Source organism: Lingula anatina, chromosome 3 (assembly GCF_051362555.1).
Source record: "Lingula anatina isolate TDL-2025a chromosome 3, LinAna3.0, whole genome shotgun sequence".
Classification (NCBI taxonomy): domain Eukaryota; kingdom Metazoa; phylum Brachiopoda; class Lingulata; order Lingulida; family Lingulidae; genus Lingula; species Lingula anatina.
In genome coordinates, this window is record NC_141769.1 from 3,165,596 (window position 1) to 3,187,907 (window position 22,312).

A 22,312-nucleotide genomic window follows, 5' to 3' on the forward strand; every position below is an offset into this window, starting at 1 on the left:
CTGTTTCAGGGACTTAGAAATAAATCCTGGTTGCAAAATGCGTTGCAGTTGCAAAATGCATTTTCACAATTTTCTTTGGTTGCAAAATGCGTTGCAGTTGCAAAATGCGTTCAGTTGCAAAATGCGGCTCTACTTAGTAGGACCGCATTTTGCAACTGAACGTATTTTGCAACCAGTTGCAAAATGCGGTCGGTTGCAAAATGCGGCTCTACAATGGGTCTCTAGCATTCGGTTCCCAAATTAGAGACAATTTTCAGTTTCGGTATCTTATGGCCGCTACTCCCATGAAAATGCACCGATTGACCCCAAATTCACGGAGATGAAAGATGACCCAAAGTGTAACACTTTCCAATAATATTATTGGTTAAGTCTGTGTGGTGTCTGATTAACAGCGCAAATAATTTTTTTGACCTTGAAATAAAGGTCAAAGGTCAAATCCAAGGGCATATTTGAAATCTACACATATGACTTTTGGAAAGCCGTCTGTAGAAATTTTTCCCATAATTCCTACCGTAGGGTAGATAATTAGCATTTAATTTTGCCATTTTTGGACAAGGGTGCATTGCAATGAGTGCCACACCTAGACCCCAATACCGACAAAGCCCAAATTTTACGTGTAACGAGTTGAGATAATAGGTGACCTAAATCCAAGAGATGGGTATGGAGGCCCTTACCGTCTAGGAGGAGAAGCGGTAACGGTAACATGGCGGCGGAGCCAACGGAGCCGGCGGAGCCAGCGTAACAGACCGGACGGGACTAAAACCATGTGTACCGCCAGCGTCAACGCTGATGGTACAATTAACTAAACAGACTGTTTTTCCAAAGGAAGTTGCATTTAAGGCCCGTGTTTCTTTTTTGTAAATTTGAGAAGAATGAGTAATATGGTTTTCTTTAATGGGCACTATGGCGACAGTGCCTAGAATAGAGTTTTCTTAAGTTTTGATGCATTATGTCTATCAATTTTTAATGATAGAATAGAAGTATTATGAATATTCAGAAAATGTGAATTTTTACCTTTCAAATTATATTTTGTATTTCCCAGACATCTTTTATTGCTGTCTGAGTCATTGCCACTGCCACTGTCCTCTCCAGAGTAATATTTCTCATAGTCTTTATAATTAGCATCAGAAGACAAGGTGTCACACACCACTGGTCTTTGAATAAGTTCCTGACACACTGGGAGACCTTCCATTGTTAGTAGATCAGCCACAGTCTCTGTAAGTAATATGGATGGCTATGAAAAAATAGTTGCAGTTGTTAACTGTATAAAACTGAAAAAATACAATAGTACTTCGTAATAGTTAATAATAGCTATGACAACTTATTTAATGACAGTTGATGATTAAGCATGATTTTAAGATTAGGTATGTAAGAAAATAAAAAGAAAATTATCAATACCTATTCAGAGTGCATAATCTGATACATTTTAGGAAGGGTGTAACTGTTCAGTTTATATTTTTCTAAATAATTTAAAAACCAGTAATATTCAGCTAAAGTATATTTCTCACCAGCAAATGTTGATTGATGCATCATGTACAAAGCAGTAAGCAGTTGTGCTGTGATTTGTTCAACAGGTTGGTCATAGTTCCTCTCTAGGAAACTTTCTAAGCATTCTAAACACTGTGCTTCTTCTTCATTAGGGTGCTGGGACATAATGGCTTGTGTATCTTCCTCTGTAAACTTTAAATGCAAAGCCAACTCCTTCCACATGCATGACACACGGGGTGATATGTGTGTAAATATGGATCCCCAAACTTCACACTAAAATATTAAAATAATACTTGACAGTGTGAGAAAAGTGGTCAGTTTAGGAAGATATGATGGGATAAATGCATATTCAAACTAGAGGATCAGAGAGGCGATACCGCCTCCGAATATTGTACCACCAGCTGGAGCAAGCGCATTCGTATAGACCCCAACATACACAAAATAAGGGACACAGCCACCAGTCTTTTGCTTGACAAGCTGTAAAAATGCACTCAACAAGAATTTTCAAAATATGCAAAAAAATATATCAAAAGTTCATCAAAAGGTAGGTCAAAGGTCAATGTCACATTAAGATTGCCAGTATATGACTTCCTATTCAAGTTCAATAGTAACTATGGACCTATCTCTGCCAGTTTTGGAGATAAAAGGGAAGCAAAATTTGGAAAGTTCAGTTCATGGTGAAAAGTAGGTCAAAGGTCAATTTCAAGGTCACATTTAGATTGCCAGTGTATGACTTCCTATTCAAGTTCAATAGTAACTATGGACCTATCTCTGCCAGTTTTGGAGATAAAAGGGAAGCAAAATTTGGAAAGTTCAGTTCATGGTGAAAAGTAGGTCAAAGGTCAATTTCAAGGTCACATTTAGATTGCCAGTGTATGACTTCCTATTCAAGTTCAATAGTAAGTATGGACCTATCTCTGCCAGTTTTGGAGATAAAAGGGAAGCAAAATTTGCAAAATTCAGTTCATGGTGAAAAGTAGGTCAAAGGTCAATTTCAAGGTCACATTTAGATTGCCAGTGTATGACTTCCTATTCAACTTCAATAGTAACTTTGGACCTATCTCTGCCAGTTTTGGAGATAAAAGGGCAGCAAAATTTGCAAAGTTTAGTTCATTGTGATAAGTAGGTCAAAGGTCAATTTCAAGGTCACATTTGGATTGCCAGTATATGACTTCCTATTTAAGTTCAATAGTAACTATGGACCTATCTCTGCCAGTTTTGGAGAAAAAAGGGAAGCAAAATTTGCAAAGGTTAGTTCATGGTGAAAAGTAGGTCAAAGGTCAATTTCAAGGTCACATTTAGATTGCCAGTATATGACTTCCTATTCAAGTTCAATAGTAACTATGGACCTATCTCTGCCAGTTTTGGAGATAAAAGGGAAGCAAAATATGCAAAGTTTAGTTCATGGTGAAAAGTAGTCAGGCGGCTAAGTCCAAATTTTATCCAGAATTGTGCAAAAGATGATAAAAGCATGAAATTTTCCACGATGAATGACCATTGGGTGTTTGTCAACCCCCCGATCCAAAATAGACGAACACCCAATGGTCATTCATCGTGGAAAGTTTCATGCTTTTATCATCTATTGCACAATTCTGGATAAAATTTGGACTTAGCCAACTGACTATACCGCACTGCACATTTTGCTTTCACCACCAATATGTACTTTTTGATAGCGTAACTCGAAAACCGTTTGGAATACAAAAAAACGGAGACCACTTTCAGTGTTGGGCTTTACATGCTCTACAAAGTGCAAAAAAGAATGGGTCTCTAGCATTAACGGTTCCCGAATTAGAGACAGTTTTCAGTTTCGGCATCTTATGGCCGCTACTCCCGTGAAAATGCACCGATTGGCCCCAAATTCACGGAGATGAGAGATGACCTGAAGGGTAACACTTTCCAATAATATTATTGATTTAGTCTGTGTGGTGTCTGAATAATAGGGCAAAATATTTTTTTTTCGTAAAAAATTATTTTTTTGAAAATTTTGGCCCGTTTGACCTTGAAGTAAAGGTCAAAGGTTAAATCCAAGGGCATATTTGAAATCTACACATATGACTTTTGGAAAGCCGTCTGTAGAAATTTTTCCCATAACCCCTTCCGTAGGGTAGATAATTAGCATTTAATTTTGCCATTTTTGGACAAGGGTGCATTGCAATGAGTGCCACACCTAGACCCAATACCGACAAAGCCCAAATTTTACGTGGAACGAGTTGAGATTATAGGTGACCTAAATCCAAGAGATGGGTACCGTCTAGGAGGAGAAGCGGTAATGGTTGCCGTCCGGCAGAGCCGGCGGAGCGATCCGGATGGGACTGAAACCATGTGTACCGCCAGCGCTAACGCTGGTGGTACAATAATGCATGATTTGCTTGCAAAGAATTATATATTTTGATTAAGATCTTTTGGCTTTTCGTCTATAAAATAATTTAAAATGAAAAAAAAAATAATAATTTGATTCCTATATATGAATTACCATTGCAGCAGTTTCTTTTTCTGACTTCATGATGTAGTAACTGTTTTGATAATGTACTGTTCCAAGTTCCACTTTAGTGCTTTGCTCAACAACCAGTGGTCTCTCTTGCTTTACTTTAGTGCCAGATGTAGAGGGCAATTCTATATTGGTTTTTGTTTCTGGTTCTCCTACAAGACAGGGTTGGATGAAAAAATTGCAAATTGTAATTTTTATTACACTGATGATATAAAAATGTTAATATAACATTCATGTACATATAGGCATGTCATCTGATATTTTACTTCGAAAAAAATATTTAGTGTGTACATTTTTACAGTGGCCCACAAGTGCACTCCAAATTCCAAACGACACTCCCAATTCTAAACCTCACTCCGAATATTTAAACTTCACTCTCAATTCTTAAACCTCACTCCGAATATTTAAACTTCACTCTCAATTCTTAAACCTCACTCCGAATATTTAAACTTCACTCTCAATTCTTAAACCTCACTCCGAATTCGTAAACCCCACTCCGAATTCGCAAACCTCACTCCGAATTCGTAAACCCCACTCCGAATTCACAAACCTCACTCCGAATTCGTAAACCCCACTCCGAATTCGTAAACCTCACTCCGAATTGAAAAAGCTCACTCCGAATTCGTAAACCTCACTCCGAATTCGTAAACCCCACTCCGAATTCGTAAACCTCACTCCGGATTGAAAAAGCTCACTCCGAATTCGTAAACCTCACTCCGAATTCGTAAACCCCACTCCAAATTCGTAAACCTCACTCCGAATTGAAAAAGCTCACTCCGAATTCGTAAACCTCACTCCGAATTCATATTTTAACCTCGTTCACTGCCGTATAAAGTCGGAAGTAATATTCTAAGATGGGCTAGGGGATTTTGCCAATAGAGGGCTTCGTGTGAAAACTAGTTATTTTTCATACTACTTGGTGCACTGTATTCCCATTTACAAAATGATGACGTAGATGTATGACCCTTTTAAGCTCAAGGAAATAGAAGAAATGAAGAAAATAGGGATAAACATACATGTACTTAACAGCAAGTCACAATTAAAATATATTATGTTTACGTGTTTTCTTGTGTGTGTCGTTTTAAGGAATTATACATGTATTATGAATATGAGAACAGAATTACGAGTTGAAACAGCGTTGGAAGGATCAGATTTATGCACTACATGTACATGTATGTAAATAAACGTGCGTTATTTATTATTTACAACTTCGAGCATTTTCACATGATTATTTTGAAATGAATGTTTAATACAGATAACATGTTTCAGGGTGTCGACATTGGCTTATATTATTTATAAATGGGCAAAACAATCCGTATTATCATATACTGTAGGCCTACACATGTACCTGTTATATAACCGAGTATACTTGATAATAGTAATTAGTAGCCCCTCACTCTTTTGCAGCTGAAATATTCATCTAAGATCATAGATAATCTAATAATTGAAATTAATCAGATTAATTACACTTTTTTAATCGATTTCGAATGAATAACATGCAGTGGTGGATGGGGGGGGGGGGGGGGGAGGAGGCGTGTGAGGGGGGTCTTGACCCCCCTTTTGAATTCTATAAAAAAAAATCACACCAATGTTAAAATTAGAATTTTGAACAATAGTTCTAAAACGTACCAAATAGCACTGTTCGCCCTATAAGGGGGGGGGGGGGGGCAGCTCTGCATGTGCAGCCTGTCATTCCAAAAAAAAAAAAAAAAAAAAACAGATCCCCCTTCAAATAATCCTGGATCCACCCCTGACATGTATGGATTATTAGTAGTATCAATCCTATGTTGAGAAAATTGGGAGCAGTGTCACTTAATTTGTCCTTTTATTTATAATGGTAAACCTGTAAATTGCTTCTTGCCCCCAATTTGTGTCCCTGGCGAGAGAGAGTGTGTGAATGTGTGTGTGTGTAATTGTGAAAAATACTGAAAATAGCTGGAGAAGTCAATTGACCTTGTGACGTAAACTGTTGGTTTATTTTCGTAAGGTATGTATCATGCAAACCAAAATGTAACACAATTCGCACTGTTTGCTAAAACTCTCTCCAACCTTTCACTGGAAGCGCCCAGCTAAAAAAAAAAATTATTTGTCTCAGACGAATTACTGTTTCATAAGATTTCTCGAAGAGAACTTTGATGAGAATGGGCAAAGTGGAATTGGGAGTGAGCGTTTTGAATTCGGAATGAGGTTTACGAATCCGGAGTGAGGTTTGCAAATTCGGAGTGAGCTTTTTGAATTCGGAGTGAGCTTTTTGAATTCAGAGTGAGGTTTACGAATACAGAGTGAGCTTTTTGAATTCGGAGTGAGGTTTACGAATTCGGAGTGAGGTTTGCGAATTCGGAGTGAGCTTTTTGAATTCGGAGTGAGGTTTACGAATTCGGAGTGAGGTTTACGAATTCGGAGTGAAGTTTAAGTATTCGGTGTGAGGTTTAGAATTGGGAGTGTCGTTTGGAATTTGGAGTGCACTTGTGGGCCACCGCACATTTTGGTATTATTTTGTATTCCATTTAATTTTGAAGTTTTGTTTAAGTTAGGAAGAAAATGATCTTTTGAAGTCTTCGATAATGTGTACAGCTACACAGTAATATAGTAGCATCAAATCAGTTTGATTGTGTTCTAAGGACCCACATAGCCTTCTAAAAAACAACTGTTTTCTCCTGTTCAAATCATCCACTCCTATACAGATACAAGTAGCCAGTCACTTTCGTTTCACTTTGAGAGCAAAAACATACCTGGTTTTGTGAAGAAATCCCAGGCTGTAGCCAACTCTTGTTCACAAATGTATACATCCACATATAACATCTCACCTCCTTCCATCTCTTCAAGTTCTTGGGTGATGTACTCTTGTGTCAGGAGCTTTGATAAATCCCCAGACTTGTACTCTGTCCAGAAACTTTGTAACTTCTCTGCAGCATCAAACATTAGCACACACTCCACACAACCTTCATTCAGTGCAATAAGATGGGCCATACTTTTGATGAACATATCAGCTGCCCTCTTGAATCCAGCCAGGTTGTCCAAAATCCCTCTTGTAAAATGCCTGTCTGCTTTTTTAGCAATCTCTTTTGTTCTGAAGTATTTTGTGTGTAGTTTTGCATGGAGAGCTGGGAAAAGAAATAATTTACCTTGAGAAAAGGTATGCCCGATTGTCAGGAGGTTTATTTGATTTATTAATTTTAATTGTGTACAAATGCTCCAGACTGTTGAACACTCTGTTCCACACTCATGCTTGTTATATATATATATTTATGAAAAAATTACAATAGAAAGTTGACTTAATGTTTCCCTTTTGAAATAATTTCTTCTCATATTTGAAATCTTTTTCATGTGCTTTCATATTCTCATTTATTAATAAGTGCATGATCTGCTTTTCCATCTCCATTACTTTGTCTGTCAATTCCTCATCGCTGTCTTCCTGCTCACATTGCCAGTTGGTGATTGTACTGCATATGTCATAGGCCTTGAAGCTGAAAGTTTCAAGTTCTGAACACCCCCCCCCCCCCCCCCCCCCAAATGATTAGTTGTTGTAAACTGAATTTCCTTACATTAAATTGGTTGTCTTTAGGCATATTAATATCAGAACTTAGTGTAAGACCAATAACTGACTATTTGATTTTACACATGAAAGAATGTAACAATATGATCTTACAGAATGTAACTAGGGGCAGATTTGGATATCTTATAGGGCAAATCAGCAGTTAAAAGTTACTGCTGGTGTACATGTGACTTCTCAGGTGCGTAGCCAGGGGGGTTTGGGGGGTTTGGGAGGTTCGAAAGAAATGCCCCTTTTCCTGGGAAAAGGTCCACTCTGGGTAAAATTTGATCTAGGTACATGAAGTTTTTATGGGAAAAGGTCCACCTTTTCAGAAAAAGAACACCCCTTTTGAAATTGCTGGCTACGGATCTGCTTCTGCTTAATAATTTACATTGGAGCAGTCCAAGCATGTAACTCATAGACAGAATACTGGTACAGCCTCTTTGTTATACATTTAGATTTTTTAAAAATGCAAATAAGCCCAATAAAAAGTGGACTAATATGTTGCAAAGCTGAAGTTTTAACAGACATACTAGCTGTTGCTAGTCTAAGATTTATTTATAGATGACTTTATTAATTTATTTATAGATAACTTTAATAATTTATTTTTACCTGTTTTAAATAGATCAGTGTTTGTTAGTGGACAAACATCATTTTGTTTTTCACATGATTCAGCCTTTATGGTTATCTCTTCAGCTTCTGCAAGGAAAAGTACACCATGAATATACATACAGTAGGTATTGACACAGCTGTTTTGGTATTCAATGTTTCATATCTGAATGCCTATTTTGGTGATTTTTTGTTACTTATTTACTAAGTTATGCTCATATACTTAATATATGGGTTTTACTTGGGTTTCTGATAAATTTAATTATAAAAAATCGCCTGAGAATCATTGTGATGCTAAATTATATGTTATTACCTTTTAAGTTAAGATCTTTATTTTTCTGTGGGCAAATTTCTATTTGATTTTTGCATGGTTCAGGATTCATGGTTGCCTCTTCATTTTCTGAAATATATTGGATAATAATAAGATTCCATTTCCATGTGTTTTGATACAGTTGCTAAGATACAGTTGCTGTGATAAGATGGTACTAGCTTGTACCACGTACTCGGTGTAAACTTTGAATTTTGCATCCTTGACAAAATATTAATAAATCATGTAAAATTACCAAGGCAAACTTGGTAAAATTTTTGATTGGCCATTTTAAAAGAAGTTTAATTTCTTTGAGAGAAACATTTCTATAGTAGCATTCTGAATGCTTTTCAATCACAAAAAATATGATATGATATAGTTTAAAGGGATCTGATTCTTGATAAAATAACTGTATCAGGTAGGACATTCCTTATAGGAAAAGTTTGTAAGCCCATTTTCAATCAAGAGCCATACTGGAATTATTCACAGCCTTGCTTAATGTTTTTTACCACATTTAAGACATTTTTAACATGAAAAAGTAAACAGTTTCTACTTCAGTTTATAAAAGTGTGTTTCTAAACAATAAAAACCTAAAAACTATGGTAGTGGTGCTACAAGTTTGTACTTATTTTCTATTACTTATTGGGTATCTATTGGTTTTTATTTGGATGACCACATAGATCAACCACTGACATGTTCCAGAATGTGGGTTTCTTACGCTTTATGCCTGGGAAGAAAAATACTTTCTTCAGCAGAGTGCTCTCCATATGTAACACTTGTTTTTTCCCACCAGATGTTTTTAATTTAGCTACCCGATTATTTGCCTGAAACAGAAGAAATAATTAGCTGTTTTAAAAATACATCATGCATTAATAAATATTAGATTTTAAACTTTTCTTCTTTTCTTTATAAATGGTCTATTCTTCTATCCTCTTAATTATTTTGGCAAAGATTGGTTTATATTTATTAGTGATCATGTTAACTTTTGACCAATAATAAACCGTTAACTGCTATTCAAGGTCTTAGGTTTGGCTACATATTATACTAACTTATTACTCTTTTGTACATATAATCAACTGATGTAGAACATATCTGGTGCATGCATTTGAATATTTGATTTGCATAATTGAAGATTATGTATTCAGTTTGGAAGCCCCAAGTTTAACTCCTAACATTTTTATGTACAGACACAGATGTGTCTGTACATATAGCCATCATCTGCGTCTGTCGTCGCCGTCGCCGTCGCCGTCGTCGCCGTGCACTTTTACCGATAACACGATAAGTGGAAAACTGTTTTTTCTTTTGGCTTGAAACTTACAGAACTGATGAATATTCATAATACGCAGGTCAAGTTCGAAAATCAGCATGATCGGGTCACTTATAGGGAATTTATGCTGTTTTTTCACTTTTTTCAGCATATATGCAGCACCGATAACACGATAAGTGGAAAACCATTTTACCTTTTGGCTTGAAACTTACAGAACTGATGAATATTCATAATACGCAGGTCAAGTTCGAAAATCAGCATGATTGGGTCACTTATAGGGAATTTATGCTGTTTTTTCACTTTTTTCAGCATATATACAGCACCGATAACACGATAAGTGGAAAACCATTTTACTTTTTGGCTTGAAACTTACAGATCTGATGAATATTTATAATACGCAGGTCAAGTTCAAAAATCAGCGTGATTGGGTCATTTTTAGTGAACTTAGGCTATTTTTTCTCTTTTTTCAGCATATATGCAGCACCGATAACACCATAAATGGAAAACCATTTTACCTTTTGGCTTGAAACTTACAGAACTGATGAATATTCATAATACGCAGGAAAAGTTCGAAAATCAGCATGATCAGGCCATTTTTAGGGAAGTTATGCTGTTTTTTCACTTCTTTCAACATGTATGCAACGCTATAACACAATATAAGAAAAACAGATAGGCCAATTGTCATTATACTCACAGGAGTAGTCAAACTAACTAAAACGCAGGTTGAGTTCCAAAATCAGCATAATCGGGCCATTCTTTTAGAAGTTATGCTGTTTTTTCTTATTTCCTCAGATTCAATTGTTAGGCATGTTAACAGTCTCATTATTGAACTAATAAGATACGTAAAAGTGTTTGTTTGACATTTCCTGCATCTTAATAACATTGTTAGTTGATTATGTAAAAATGATGGTAAACTTGTTATTGTGTATTATGTTATAAAGTGTCAAAAATGGAAATAAATATCATTGCAGTTTGTCAGATTCAATCATCTACTATATTCATTATCTCAGAATGGAGGAAATTGGACATTTAACACTGTTCTATTGATATTTTTCCCATCTCATCAATTTTCTTAGTTGATCATATACAAATGGTAGAAAACTGTTTATTTTGTTTTATGTTAAAAAAGTGTTTTAAAAATGGAAGTAAACCCATTGCAGAACAGTGCTGTCTTGTTTCAGCATATATGCAACACTGATAACATGATAAGTGAAAAATCATTTTACCTTTTGGCTTGAAACTTGCAGAACTAATGAATATATTCATATTACGCAGGTCAAGTTAGAAAATCAGCATGATCGGGTCATTTTTAGGGAGGTTATGCTGTTTTTTTCACTTTTTTCAGCATATATGCAGCACCGATAACACCATAAGTGGAAAACCATTTTACCTTTTGGTTTCAAACTTGCAGAACTGATGAATATTCATAATACGCAGGTCAAGTTTGAAAATCAGTATGATTGGGTCATTTTTAGGGAAGTTATGCTGTTTTTCACTTTTTTCAGCATATATGCAACACTGATAACATGATAAGTGGAAAACCATTTAACCTTTTGGTTTGAAACTTGCAGAACTAATGAATATTCATAATACGCAGGTCAAGTTTGAAAATCAGCATGATCGGGTCATTTTTAGGGAAGTAATGCTGTTTTTTCACTTTTTTCAGCATGTATGCAACACCTTTGTGCTATATGACGGTACTGTATGGATAGCAGTCTTTAAAATTGTCCCTTGGGTGATCACTAATTAAATTAAGGTCTATAAAGTCACTTGCCTACTCATTAATTTTCAATTGGCCATTAAATGAGATTACATAAAACACTCCTTGAGATTTCCCTGTAAAGTCCCATAGGTTTAGCTCTCTTAACTGTGTCACAAAATTAGGATTTGGTGATAATTGTGCAGATAAATGGTGTTTAACATTGCAAATAATTTACAACAAAAAGAATGTGTTATGCCAACATGCTATAGATGCATAACAGTGCTTTATTTTTCTCAAACTTGGTGGGGTTATTAATATCAAGTTAATACAGCTAGATTAAAAGTTTGAATAGCAGCTTTATTGGAATTTTTTACGTTTTATTTAAAATTTTTTAAAATTATTTTTCAAACACTAGCATCTTCAAGATGTGATTTTATACTCCCATCCACCTGAAGTGCTGTGCATTTTCTGTATTTTTGTATACAATTGTTATTTCTTCAGATTTAATTCTTACGCATGTTAACAGTCTCATTATGGAACTAATAAGATATGTAAAAGTGTTGTTTTGACATTTTCTGCTTCTTAACAATATTGTTTGTTGATTATATAAAAATGACAGTAAACCTGTTATAATATTGTGCATTGTGTAATAAAGTATCATAAATGGAAAGGAACTCATCATTGCAGTTTGTCAGATTTAATCATTCACTATGTTCAGTATCTGCAAATGGAGCAAATTGGACATTGAAAATTGTTCTATTGATATTTTTCCTATGTCAACAATTTTCCTAGTTGAACATTTAAAAATGACAGTTTATTGATCATTTTGTTTTAAAAAAGGTGTTGAAAATGGAAAGAAAATCATTTCAGTACAGTTATCTCTTGTTTACATTTTGGCATTTTGAAAGTGTGACTCTGAACTTCCATGGCCTTGAAGACCTTCCCAAATCACATTTTCTGAATATTCATGATACTTTTATTTTTTTATTAAAAATTTGATGGTCATTATGCTGTTAAGTATTATGTTTTATTGCATGAAAGTTGAAGAAAACCCTATTTTGGACACTGCTGCCAGGATAGCGATTAAGGGAAAACCATGTTACTTATGATACTGAAACTTAGTGAAAAGTTTCATAAGACAGAAGTGCGCAGCTTGTGTTTGAAAACCAGTGTGATTGTTTTCTGTTTTGGAGGCAATGCAGGTTTATAGAGTGCTATACTGGCATTTTCAAGTTGTGACTTATCACTCCCATCTGCCAGGAGCCCTGTACTCTTACTTTGTAACATTTTCTGTATTTTGTTAAGTTACAAGAATGATTCTTAGGATTGACATATATATATATATATATATATATATATATATATATATATATATATATATATATAATGAGTTTAAGCAATTTTTTTTTGTGTGTAATTTTCACTGTACCTCATTCTGGCATTTCCAAAGTTTAACTCTTATCAGCCTGACACCTTAGGGACTATTTCCAGACCCTATCACGCTAACTGTGGATCGATCTATCTCCATGGGAATTCTCGCTAAATTGCAATCAATGTAAGTGGCTTAGTTGTCTGTCACGCCTACTGAAACTGGCATGCCAGAATCCTAAGACTCTCAAACTGAAAGCAATTTAGTGAGAAACCCCTTGTAGTTGGATTGATCCTGTTAGATTGATCTAAGTATGGGAACTTAGTCTAATGCTTGATACACATTTTACTTTCATCCTAATCCAATGTTATGCAGAATAAGAATTTGATGTTGGCTATGCAGTTACAGTAAGCATAATACATTAGTTCATCAGAATTGACAGTATCCTATTTCCTGCGTTTTTATTTTCTGGTTTTTGTCTGTACATTTGACAGCTTTGCTGCCTTGTTATATCTTTTAACAAAGGTGGTTGAAAGTCACAAATGTGAATGTTGTCAGTTGGTGGAATAATATGGTATTGGACTCTGAAGTTCATGACAACACTTGCTTGCATCTCAAGGAAAATAAAGATATATAAAAATGAAATGAAGTGAAGTGAAACGTATAAATATGTAGTTATACTGTAGATACATAAATATATGATATGAAATAAATCTCAGCTTAATAACATTTTAGTAGCTTTTAATTTTTAGAAATTTAAAGTTAATTTATGTTTGTTGATGGACATATTGCAAAATATGGCAGCTCACCTTTGATAACAAAGACAGGACGTCTTCTTCACAGGCATGTTTGCTGAACACATCCACAAGGGCCTGGATGAACCAAGTTCCTTTCTCTGGGCTTCTCCATGACACAAAGTCTGGGATTGACACGTACAGTAATATCAAGTTCCAAATTAGAAAAAAAAAACATCAGCACGAGTGCTAAATTTCTTAATGATTACATGTTACATACCAAGTTGGTCACTTTTTTTTTTATTTTGAAAATTTTACTATGTTCTGCCTCTTTTAACATGCATGTACACTTTCTTGGAGGCAGGGGAGGGGGGGTATGTGAAAAACTTATAAGAGGAGAAAAAATTGAACTTTTAACTAGAAACTTCTACATGTACTTTATGTTCTTGGTTTCAAATACACATGTGTAAGAAATGGGGATCATCCAATATATCTCAAAGTCTCAAGGCTTGGTGAAAATCAAGGAGATTTGGAGCAGAATGGTGTCTAAAATAATGGCAGACTAGAGGTGCAGCAACTGATTAAAGCTGACAGAATTTCATTTTTCTGGTTGTTTTCTCTTAAGTTAGAATAACATGTTTGACAGTCAAATAATGATGCACCAGAAAATTAAAGTAGCTGCTCTCACTTGGAGTGGTGGCTTTTGCCACAAGGAAGTCTGCCATTGTTGGGACAGTCTCATCTTGACCTCCAAGTGCTTCATGGACCACACTGGTACTCGGGATTTCAGGCAATGTCCTGGTAGGTTTTGACAGGGGCCCTTGCTTAGCACCACAATCTACATTTTCTGTAGAGTTTGTAAAAATTTGAGTTGTGTAGGTTACATGTTATCAGTATGAGTAGAGTTTATTTTGAATGATCACATGAGCATGTACAATAATGTTGATGGACTGAAATTTATGAACAATGACAGTGAGGAAGACATATGATATCTTGTCTGATCAATAATTGAACTGTCTGAACAATAAGCTTCCATACAGTGACTGCAAATATATGAATATGAATTAATAAGGACATTCTTTTTTCTATTATCTGTACAAGTTATGCTTGGTGTAGGCTCTATCAGTACAAAGATAGTTTTAATTTAAAAAGTACTAGTACTGTATATCAATAGGTACCCATCACCTTCTATCACACTTATGGGAAATTTCAATTTTTCCCCTTTTGTTAAAAAATAAAACTTCATACATATGTTTAAGTGCTACTCACTTCCTTGACAAGCCTGAATGAAAACCATCTTGGGTTTACTTCTTAAGGCAGGGCAGTTTGCATTGTTGAATATTTCTAAAATAATTTCATAAGACAAAGCATATCCATCTGTACCAGTCACAGCTCCTACTTGTCCGTGGCTCATTATCACCAATATGAAGGAATCATACTTGGAGTGATCACGTTTGGCACTTTCCTCTTCCAATAGGTCCTTAATTCCCTACAAAAATAAAGTGTATAATTGCATCATGAACTACATGTGAAAATGTTAAATTTATATATTTTAGACAAAGGTAACAAAACATCAGCTATAACTACAAATGTAAGTAATAAATTGATGTGTACCTCTGCAGTCAGATCATGGTGAACTGCCACCCTGTAGTTCAGTTGATATAGCAATTCCTCCATTTTGTCCACATCCTTTTCTGTTCCTGAACGTTTGGAGAGTCGGGGTTCTTCACAGTTGAAATTTCTGTTATTGATGATTAGTGCCCTTCCCTTTGGATCTGATGTATTTTTATATGCCTAATGGAAATAAGAATTGCAATTATCACTGGAAAGGGCATAATACAGTTCTTGTCATATCAATTTTAATTCTTTCTCCTTTCTTTCTCTCCTTTTTTAAGATAAATTTCAAAGAATTAGGTCAAACAAGAAGTGTAACATATTTGTTACAAGTTATTTTGTAATAGATTGAAAGGGTTTATAACTTACCTCACTTGTGTTATTAGCATACTTTGCATAAAAATCAGGAGTGCATGGTTTCACTTTCACTTCATTTTCCTCCTCTGCCTCTCCTATTTGATGAAATATGCATGGTAATACATTTGGTAAAGGGGATTTTTTTCTTATTTATAATAATAATAATAATAATAATAATAATAATAATTTGTTGAGCATTAAAATGTGTACAGTTACATTTTACAAGCTCATTAAACTACAGCCTATTCAACATTTATTATGAATTTCAATTTTATCTTTGGTGTCTGAAAAAGAATGCAATTTTACATTTTAACTTAAAAAATGTTGCATTTAAATACTTATTGTTTCATTCAGTCCACCCTTCCCAATTAATCTTCTTGGTTTTTAATCATTCAAGTGATTAATTAGGGGCCTACAGTACATACCATGACCATCATAACCATCTTTTTCCATACGAGAATGACCTTCAAGCTTCCTTCTCTTGATGTTGATTTTGTGGTCTGAAATTAACATCCGGTCAAAATCGGGATTTGATATAAACTGTAGTGAGTTTGGTCTTGTTATATGACTAGTGCAGAAGTATATATATCACCACACCACACCATTCTCTGACCAAATTACATGTATGGATGTATGCCTTTTTTATCAAAGGAACAGTATAGTAGATTTTGGCAAGATAAACAATAAATACATTTTTTTAGAAAATCAAAATAAACAAGAAAATACAAGAAAATATCCTAGAGTCATTGAAAGTTTACTCACCAGTAATTGTACTAATTTAAAAGAGCTTGCCACTATAAAACATTGGAGATGTGTTTCTAAATGTCAAAGTGGTGTTTATAATATAGAAACCTCCCTTATTGTACATTCCTTGGCCCATGTTTCTGATACATGCATGATTTTCACTTAAAATGATGCTCTTGTCTCCTAGATACAGTAAATGCATTTAGTATTACCTGTATACTTGTATCTGTTGCCAGTAAATGGCATTGTTCTTCCAGTTTAAACAAATTATAGTAAAAAGGTTTTTCATTAACTACATGTAGCTCCTATGTATAGCACTAGTTCTCAAACAAATATAACCTATGATAAGCCATTCTACAGTGGCAGTAGGTATAGGACACTCACCTTGCTTTTTGTCTCTCTTTCTTCGTTTGGCTAAATTACCTTTTGCAGAAGCCAGCTCCATGTTTGGTCTATGCCACAGTTGTCAGTTATTTGTATACACTCAACGTCACAAGAAATATCACTTCATAGTACATGTACCATATGCCTTCACCTGCCCTGCATCCATCACTAAATGCTTGAGTAAGTTTCACATTTTATACTTCAATTTGTGGATCAAAACATTGTTTTTATGACTATCATCAAAATGTTTCACATAAATCCCACATGTATTTTTAGCATTCAAGTAATTATGATGCATTGCGTCACATCAGGGGACTACAAATTGTACTCCACGGCCCACTTTTATTGACATAACAAACCAGTAAAACATAATAGCAGTTAAGCTAACACATGAAAAGGGTATATGTTTCTTTCATCAGTGAGGTGTGTTAAAATTGTATAATTAATTTATCACTTATCCTTATGTGTGGGTCATTGCAATATATAATACTACATGTACAGTGTTCAAATTGAAAAATCGCTATATAAATTTTAAGACCTTACAGTGTACCTGTACAGCATGGATATCTATGTAGGTCACTGACAGGTAACATATTAGATTAAGGTTCAAGTAAATAAAATTCACCCTACAGTACAGAGGCTCTATGCCACACTCCCTTCTTACACTTGTTATTGACTTTTGTATAATAATATTTATTCAGCTAATATATATGTACAAAATATATATCAAAAATGTAAATATTGATGGGACTCCTCAAAGTGACACACACACACACAAAAAATGTAATTATATAACAAGAAAATCCTTAAGATTTAGATATAAAAATAAAATAGTTAAAATGATAATGTTTTGGCTTAAAAATAGAAAATGATAATAATAATAATAAAATCCTAAAGATAAGAATGTAAAATTTAATGGTAATAACATATATCTGTGTATTTGCACACACGCGCGCATGTGTGTCGGGCAACTAGAGAAGTACTCAGGGTGTGACAGCTCAGTTCTCATTATTATTAATGGATCACCACCAAAATCTTATCTAAGTTTGCCCATTTCATACCTATCCTGAAAGTTTAATTAATTTGTCCATATAACTTATTGAGTTAAGACTGTTTAATAATATCAACAGTGTAAGAAACCAGGAGTAAATATTATGGTTGAATTAAATGTTATACTTAGTATGCATCTTTTTTAATTGCTTGTACAGGGTTTGTCTTACCACTCTATTGTCTGCAGGAACTTATTTTGAAACACTTGATTTTTCTCATTACAATTGAATTATTTGACTTTGCTAAGTCTGTAAACTGAGTTACCTTAAATTTGTATATATTTTGCAAAAGGTAAATATCATATTATACATCTACTAAGCAAATGATGTCATAATAGTTCATTTACTCTATTGCAATGTTTAATGCTACTGAAACAATTTTTGTTAAATTTTTGCAAAATGTCACTTTCTTCTAAACTTGTTATGAAAAAAGACTGATACACTGTATGCTTATATCATATGGTGAAATCTTATACTGCACTGTTGGTAAGATATTTAACTCTACATGCTTATATCATATGGTGCCATCTTATACTGTACTGTTGGTAAGATATTTAACTCTATGTGCTTAAAACATATGTGCATAATTTAATTAAATTTTACTTACAGAGAAAGACAGCTGTTTTGATGAAATATGACCTACTATTTAAAGTTTATTTTGATCATGACATGTACTGTGTGATGATTACTTTTGAATTAAATAATTTTGTAAAAATCTGAAAATTGCTATCTGAATGAATGTTTAAACAATATTCGAGAAACTTATTTAAAATAAAGTGATGGAGAGAGCATATTATTATGAAATTTTTAATGTGGTCACTATTTCTAGGCACAAAATACTGAGAAAACTGGAGAATGGTTTGCGAGGCGTTTCCCATGTTATTTTGGATGAAGTACATGAAAGGGATCTTAATGTAAGAAATGCTACATATCAAAATCTCTTCACATATTTTTTCTTTAATTAACTTCTATCTGGATCATTGTGAAAGAGAGAACTCAATTTTAAAACTAAATCTATTTTTTACTTTACATCTCACATTTATTTTAAAAATTGAGTGTATTAAGCAAATAGTAATGTTATATTTTACTAAATCCCCCCCCAAAAAAAAACAATAAAATGGGTGTATAATTATGTAATTGTGTAGTTATTAGTATTTCCCATTTTACTTGGTGTTATTGTTTTTTTTAATGGTAGAAATAATTTTGCATTATCATATTTAACACAATTATAAAGTGTAAAATGTCTGTTTGCAGACTGATTTCTTGATGGTGATGTTACGAGACATGGTCCATGTTTACAAAGATCTCCGTATTGTCATTATGTCTGCCACTGTGGACACAACCTTATTCACTGACTACTTTGGTTCAGTGGAAGTTGTAGAAGTTCATGGCAGACTGTTCCCTGTTCAAGGTATTGAGGCTGTAGTCTTGGGGTTACTTGAAAACATTATCAGATACTGTGTTAATTAAGTTTGTGGACTTAGTAGCAGTAAACAATTTCTATTATTATTATAACCTCTTGTTTCCTATTTTAATGATGTTGATGTGTGCACCCCCCCCCCCACACACACACACACACTCACACACGTATGGGGTAGACATAGGGATTAGTTGTAACACATTCTATGAAAGATTGACAGTAAAAAACAGTTTTTCTCATTTGATAATTGAAATTGCTTTTTGGGATATTTCCATAGATGAGATCATATTGCATGGCATTAAGTAATATACCATTAATTATTATATGAATTATAAAAAATAAAAGCTGTTCATTTAAATGAATTTGAATTTGTTTCTGTTATGTTTTGCATGAACAGTACAAAAACATCCAAAGCTTTTTGAAAAATTGATGACCATTTTGCCAAATTTAGATTAGAACAGCACACAACCCCTGAGATTTTCCGTACATCACTTCTTGAATTGGCACTGAGCATCAAGTTACTGAGGCTTGGAGAGATTGGTTCTTTCTTGGCCAAAGCTGTGGAACCGCCACCTATTGATGCAGTCATTGAAGCTGAAGCCTTACTGAAAGGTATGCAATGCTTGAGTGTGCCTTAAGCAAACTTGTTTTTTTTTCACTTATTTATAATAACATAGGATTCCTATTCATATATTGTCTCAACATAAACAGTGTCATGTCAAATACTGAAACTAACTTCAACTAAAAAAAACATAATTTTTGTTGTTTCTTATAGGTTATCAAAAACGTTTTTGAAAACTCATGATTTAATGTCTGAATTTTAGAGATGGGTGCCCTGGACAGGAACAATGAGTTGACCCCTCTTGGGAAAATCCTGGTCAAATTGCCAATAGAGCCCAGACTGGGAAAGATGATCATTTATGGCTGTATCTTCTAGTAGGTCCACGTGTGTGTGTGTGTGTGTGTGTGCGCATGCGTGTGTGTGTGTGGGTGTGTGTGATACTTCTTGTGTGGAGGAGATTTAAATGTGGAGTAAATTAAGTCACAATCGGAGTTAATAACAAGCTAAATATATCATTTGTTATTATGTAATATCACAAACCCACTTGATGCATAATGTCATATTTCAGCTTTATCATAGATGTTAAAGTTAATAACAGTACTGACAATAATGTGGTTGTTTTCCTCACAATGTTGACAATAATGTGGTCGTTTTCCTCGCAGTACTGACAATAATGTGGTTGTTTTCCTCACAGTGTTGACAATAATGTGGTTGTTTTCCTCACAGTACTGACAATAATGTGGTGGTTTTCCTCACAGTACTGACAATAATGTGGTTGTTTTCCTCACAGTGTTGACAATAATGTGGTTGTTTTTCTCACAGTGTTGACAATAATGTGGTTGTTTCTCTCACAGTACTGACAATAATGTGGTTGTTTTCCTCACAGTACTGACAATAATGTGGTTGTTTTCCTCACAGTACTGACAATAATGTGGTTGTTTTCCTCACAGTACTGACAATAATATATGGTTGTTTTCCTCACAGTACTGACAATAATGTGGTTGTTTTCCTCACAGTACTGACAATAATGTGGTTGTTTTCCTCACAGTACATACAGTAATGTGGTTGTTTTCCTCACAGTGTTGACAATAATGTGGTTGTTTTCCTCACAGTGTTGACAATAATGTGGTTGTTTTCCTCACAGTACTGACAATAATGTGGTTGTTTTCCTCACAGTACTGACAATAATGTGGTTGTTTTCCTCACAGTACTGACAATAATGTGGTTGTTTTCCTCAGTGTTGGTGATGCTATGTGTACAATTGCTGCAAGCACAACATTCCCAGAACCATTTGTGACTCCAACTGATCGTAGACGACTTGGATGGATGCATAAAAACCTGGCAGGCACACAGTGTAGTGACCATGTGGCTCTCCTTAATGCATTTCAAGCTTGGGAAGAGGCCAGGTAGGCACAAGTCTCACAGAATAAATATTATATCTGTTATTATATTTTTAAAACATTGTATACATTTTGTCATTTAGATTGAGAACTGGCAAGCAGAAGTCATTCATCTTTTATTATATTTTCATATCTTTATTAGCATTTCATCATTTACACATTTTCCCAATTTTTGTAAAACAAAGATTGAAAACAATAAAGCATAGTAATTTGTATTAGTTTATATGCAGTTGATTCTAGTTAGGTAGCCTAGTATGAGGACCATGATAATTTTTTTTATCAGGGTAGGTGGTGGCAGAGTTTTTAACTTTTAAACAGAAATATTCATAATACTTCACCAAGCCTCAATTATAAAATATATGTTCACCTTTGGTTTCAGGTCTGGTGGTGAAAACAGTGAGTGGAACTTTTGTGAGCAGAAGAGTTTGTCCATGCCCACTCTAAGAATGACATGTGAGGCCAAGGTAATGTCACACAGCAGTCAGTTAATTAGCAGTATTCAAAGAGCAGTTTTTTGCATCTACTAAAAGATTTACCAAAAATCTTTTCTAAGATCCTTTAATAACTGCTACCAGCTTTGTCTAGCTAGCAGGATACTGAAAAAGTAAGGATCTTAACTACGAATATTTTTCATTTTATAAATGTGCCTTATTAAGAAACATATGCTTATAATATAAGTTGAGGGCTTTGAATTTTATATGACAGCTTAATTATCCTATTGACTGAAAGGATGATGTTAAATTTACTGTCCCACCACACCAAATAACAATATTTTATTTTAACCACATGTTACATGTACACTAAGGTTGGTTGAGTATTTCATATCTTCTCAATATTTTTTCTGTAATTTCCAGAACCAACTTCGTGATATCCTGGTGAATGCTGGGTTTCCAGAGGAAAGCCTCTACCCACAGATGTTCAACTCTTCAGGTCCAGACAGTAAATTAGATGTGGTAGGTGGCTCTTAGAATTATTATTGGCATTATTGTTTTTTTCCAACTCTTAAGAGTGTCCTTGTCTGAAAAAGCTATTGGCAGAATGTGTAATGTTTCAGGAACAGAAGTAGTTTGCAGAAGCTATCTTTTCTAAGAATTTAATTCTTGTTGTACTTATTATGCATCTGCTGCAATGTAATATTTTGTCTTTCTCATCTACCATACTTTTATGGTGTCATGGATTACATGCTGACCCCAATTCAAACCTAGATGTACGTAACCTATACATTATTGTAGATGAACAGGTACAGATCATGTTAGATATCACTCAGTGTTCAGGTTGACAAC

General features: G+C 34.4%; 1 protein-coding gene across 1 annotated transcript in view; it reads left to right on the forward strand.

The window, feature by feature from the left end:
- LOC112041616 (ATP-dependent RNA helicase A protein) overlaps positions 1-22,012 on the forward strand; it is a 74,058-nt gene extending 52,046 nt beyond the window's left edge. The window contains exons 3-8 of the mRNA XM_087007677.1: positions 18,477-18,561; positions 19,519-19,679; positions 19,892-20,003; positions 20,868-21,035; positions 21,409-21,493; positions 21,884-22,012. Of these exons, the coding sequence (XP_086863803.1) occupies positions 18,503-18,561; positions 19,519-19,679; positions 19,892-20,003; positions 20,868-21,035; positions 21,409-21,493; positions 21,884-21,997 (699 nt within the window). The 5' untranslated portion in view covers positions 18,477-18,502 and the 3' untranslated portion in view covers positions 21,998-22,012. The remainder of the gene's footprint in view (positions 1-18,476; positions 18,562-19,518; positions 19,680-19,891; positions 20,004-20,867; positions 21,036-21,408; positions 21,494-21,883) is intronic.
- Positions 22,013-22,312: the final 300 nt, after the last annotated feature.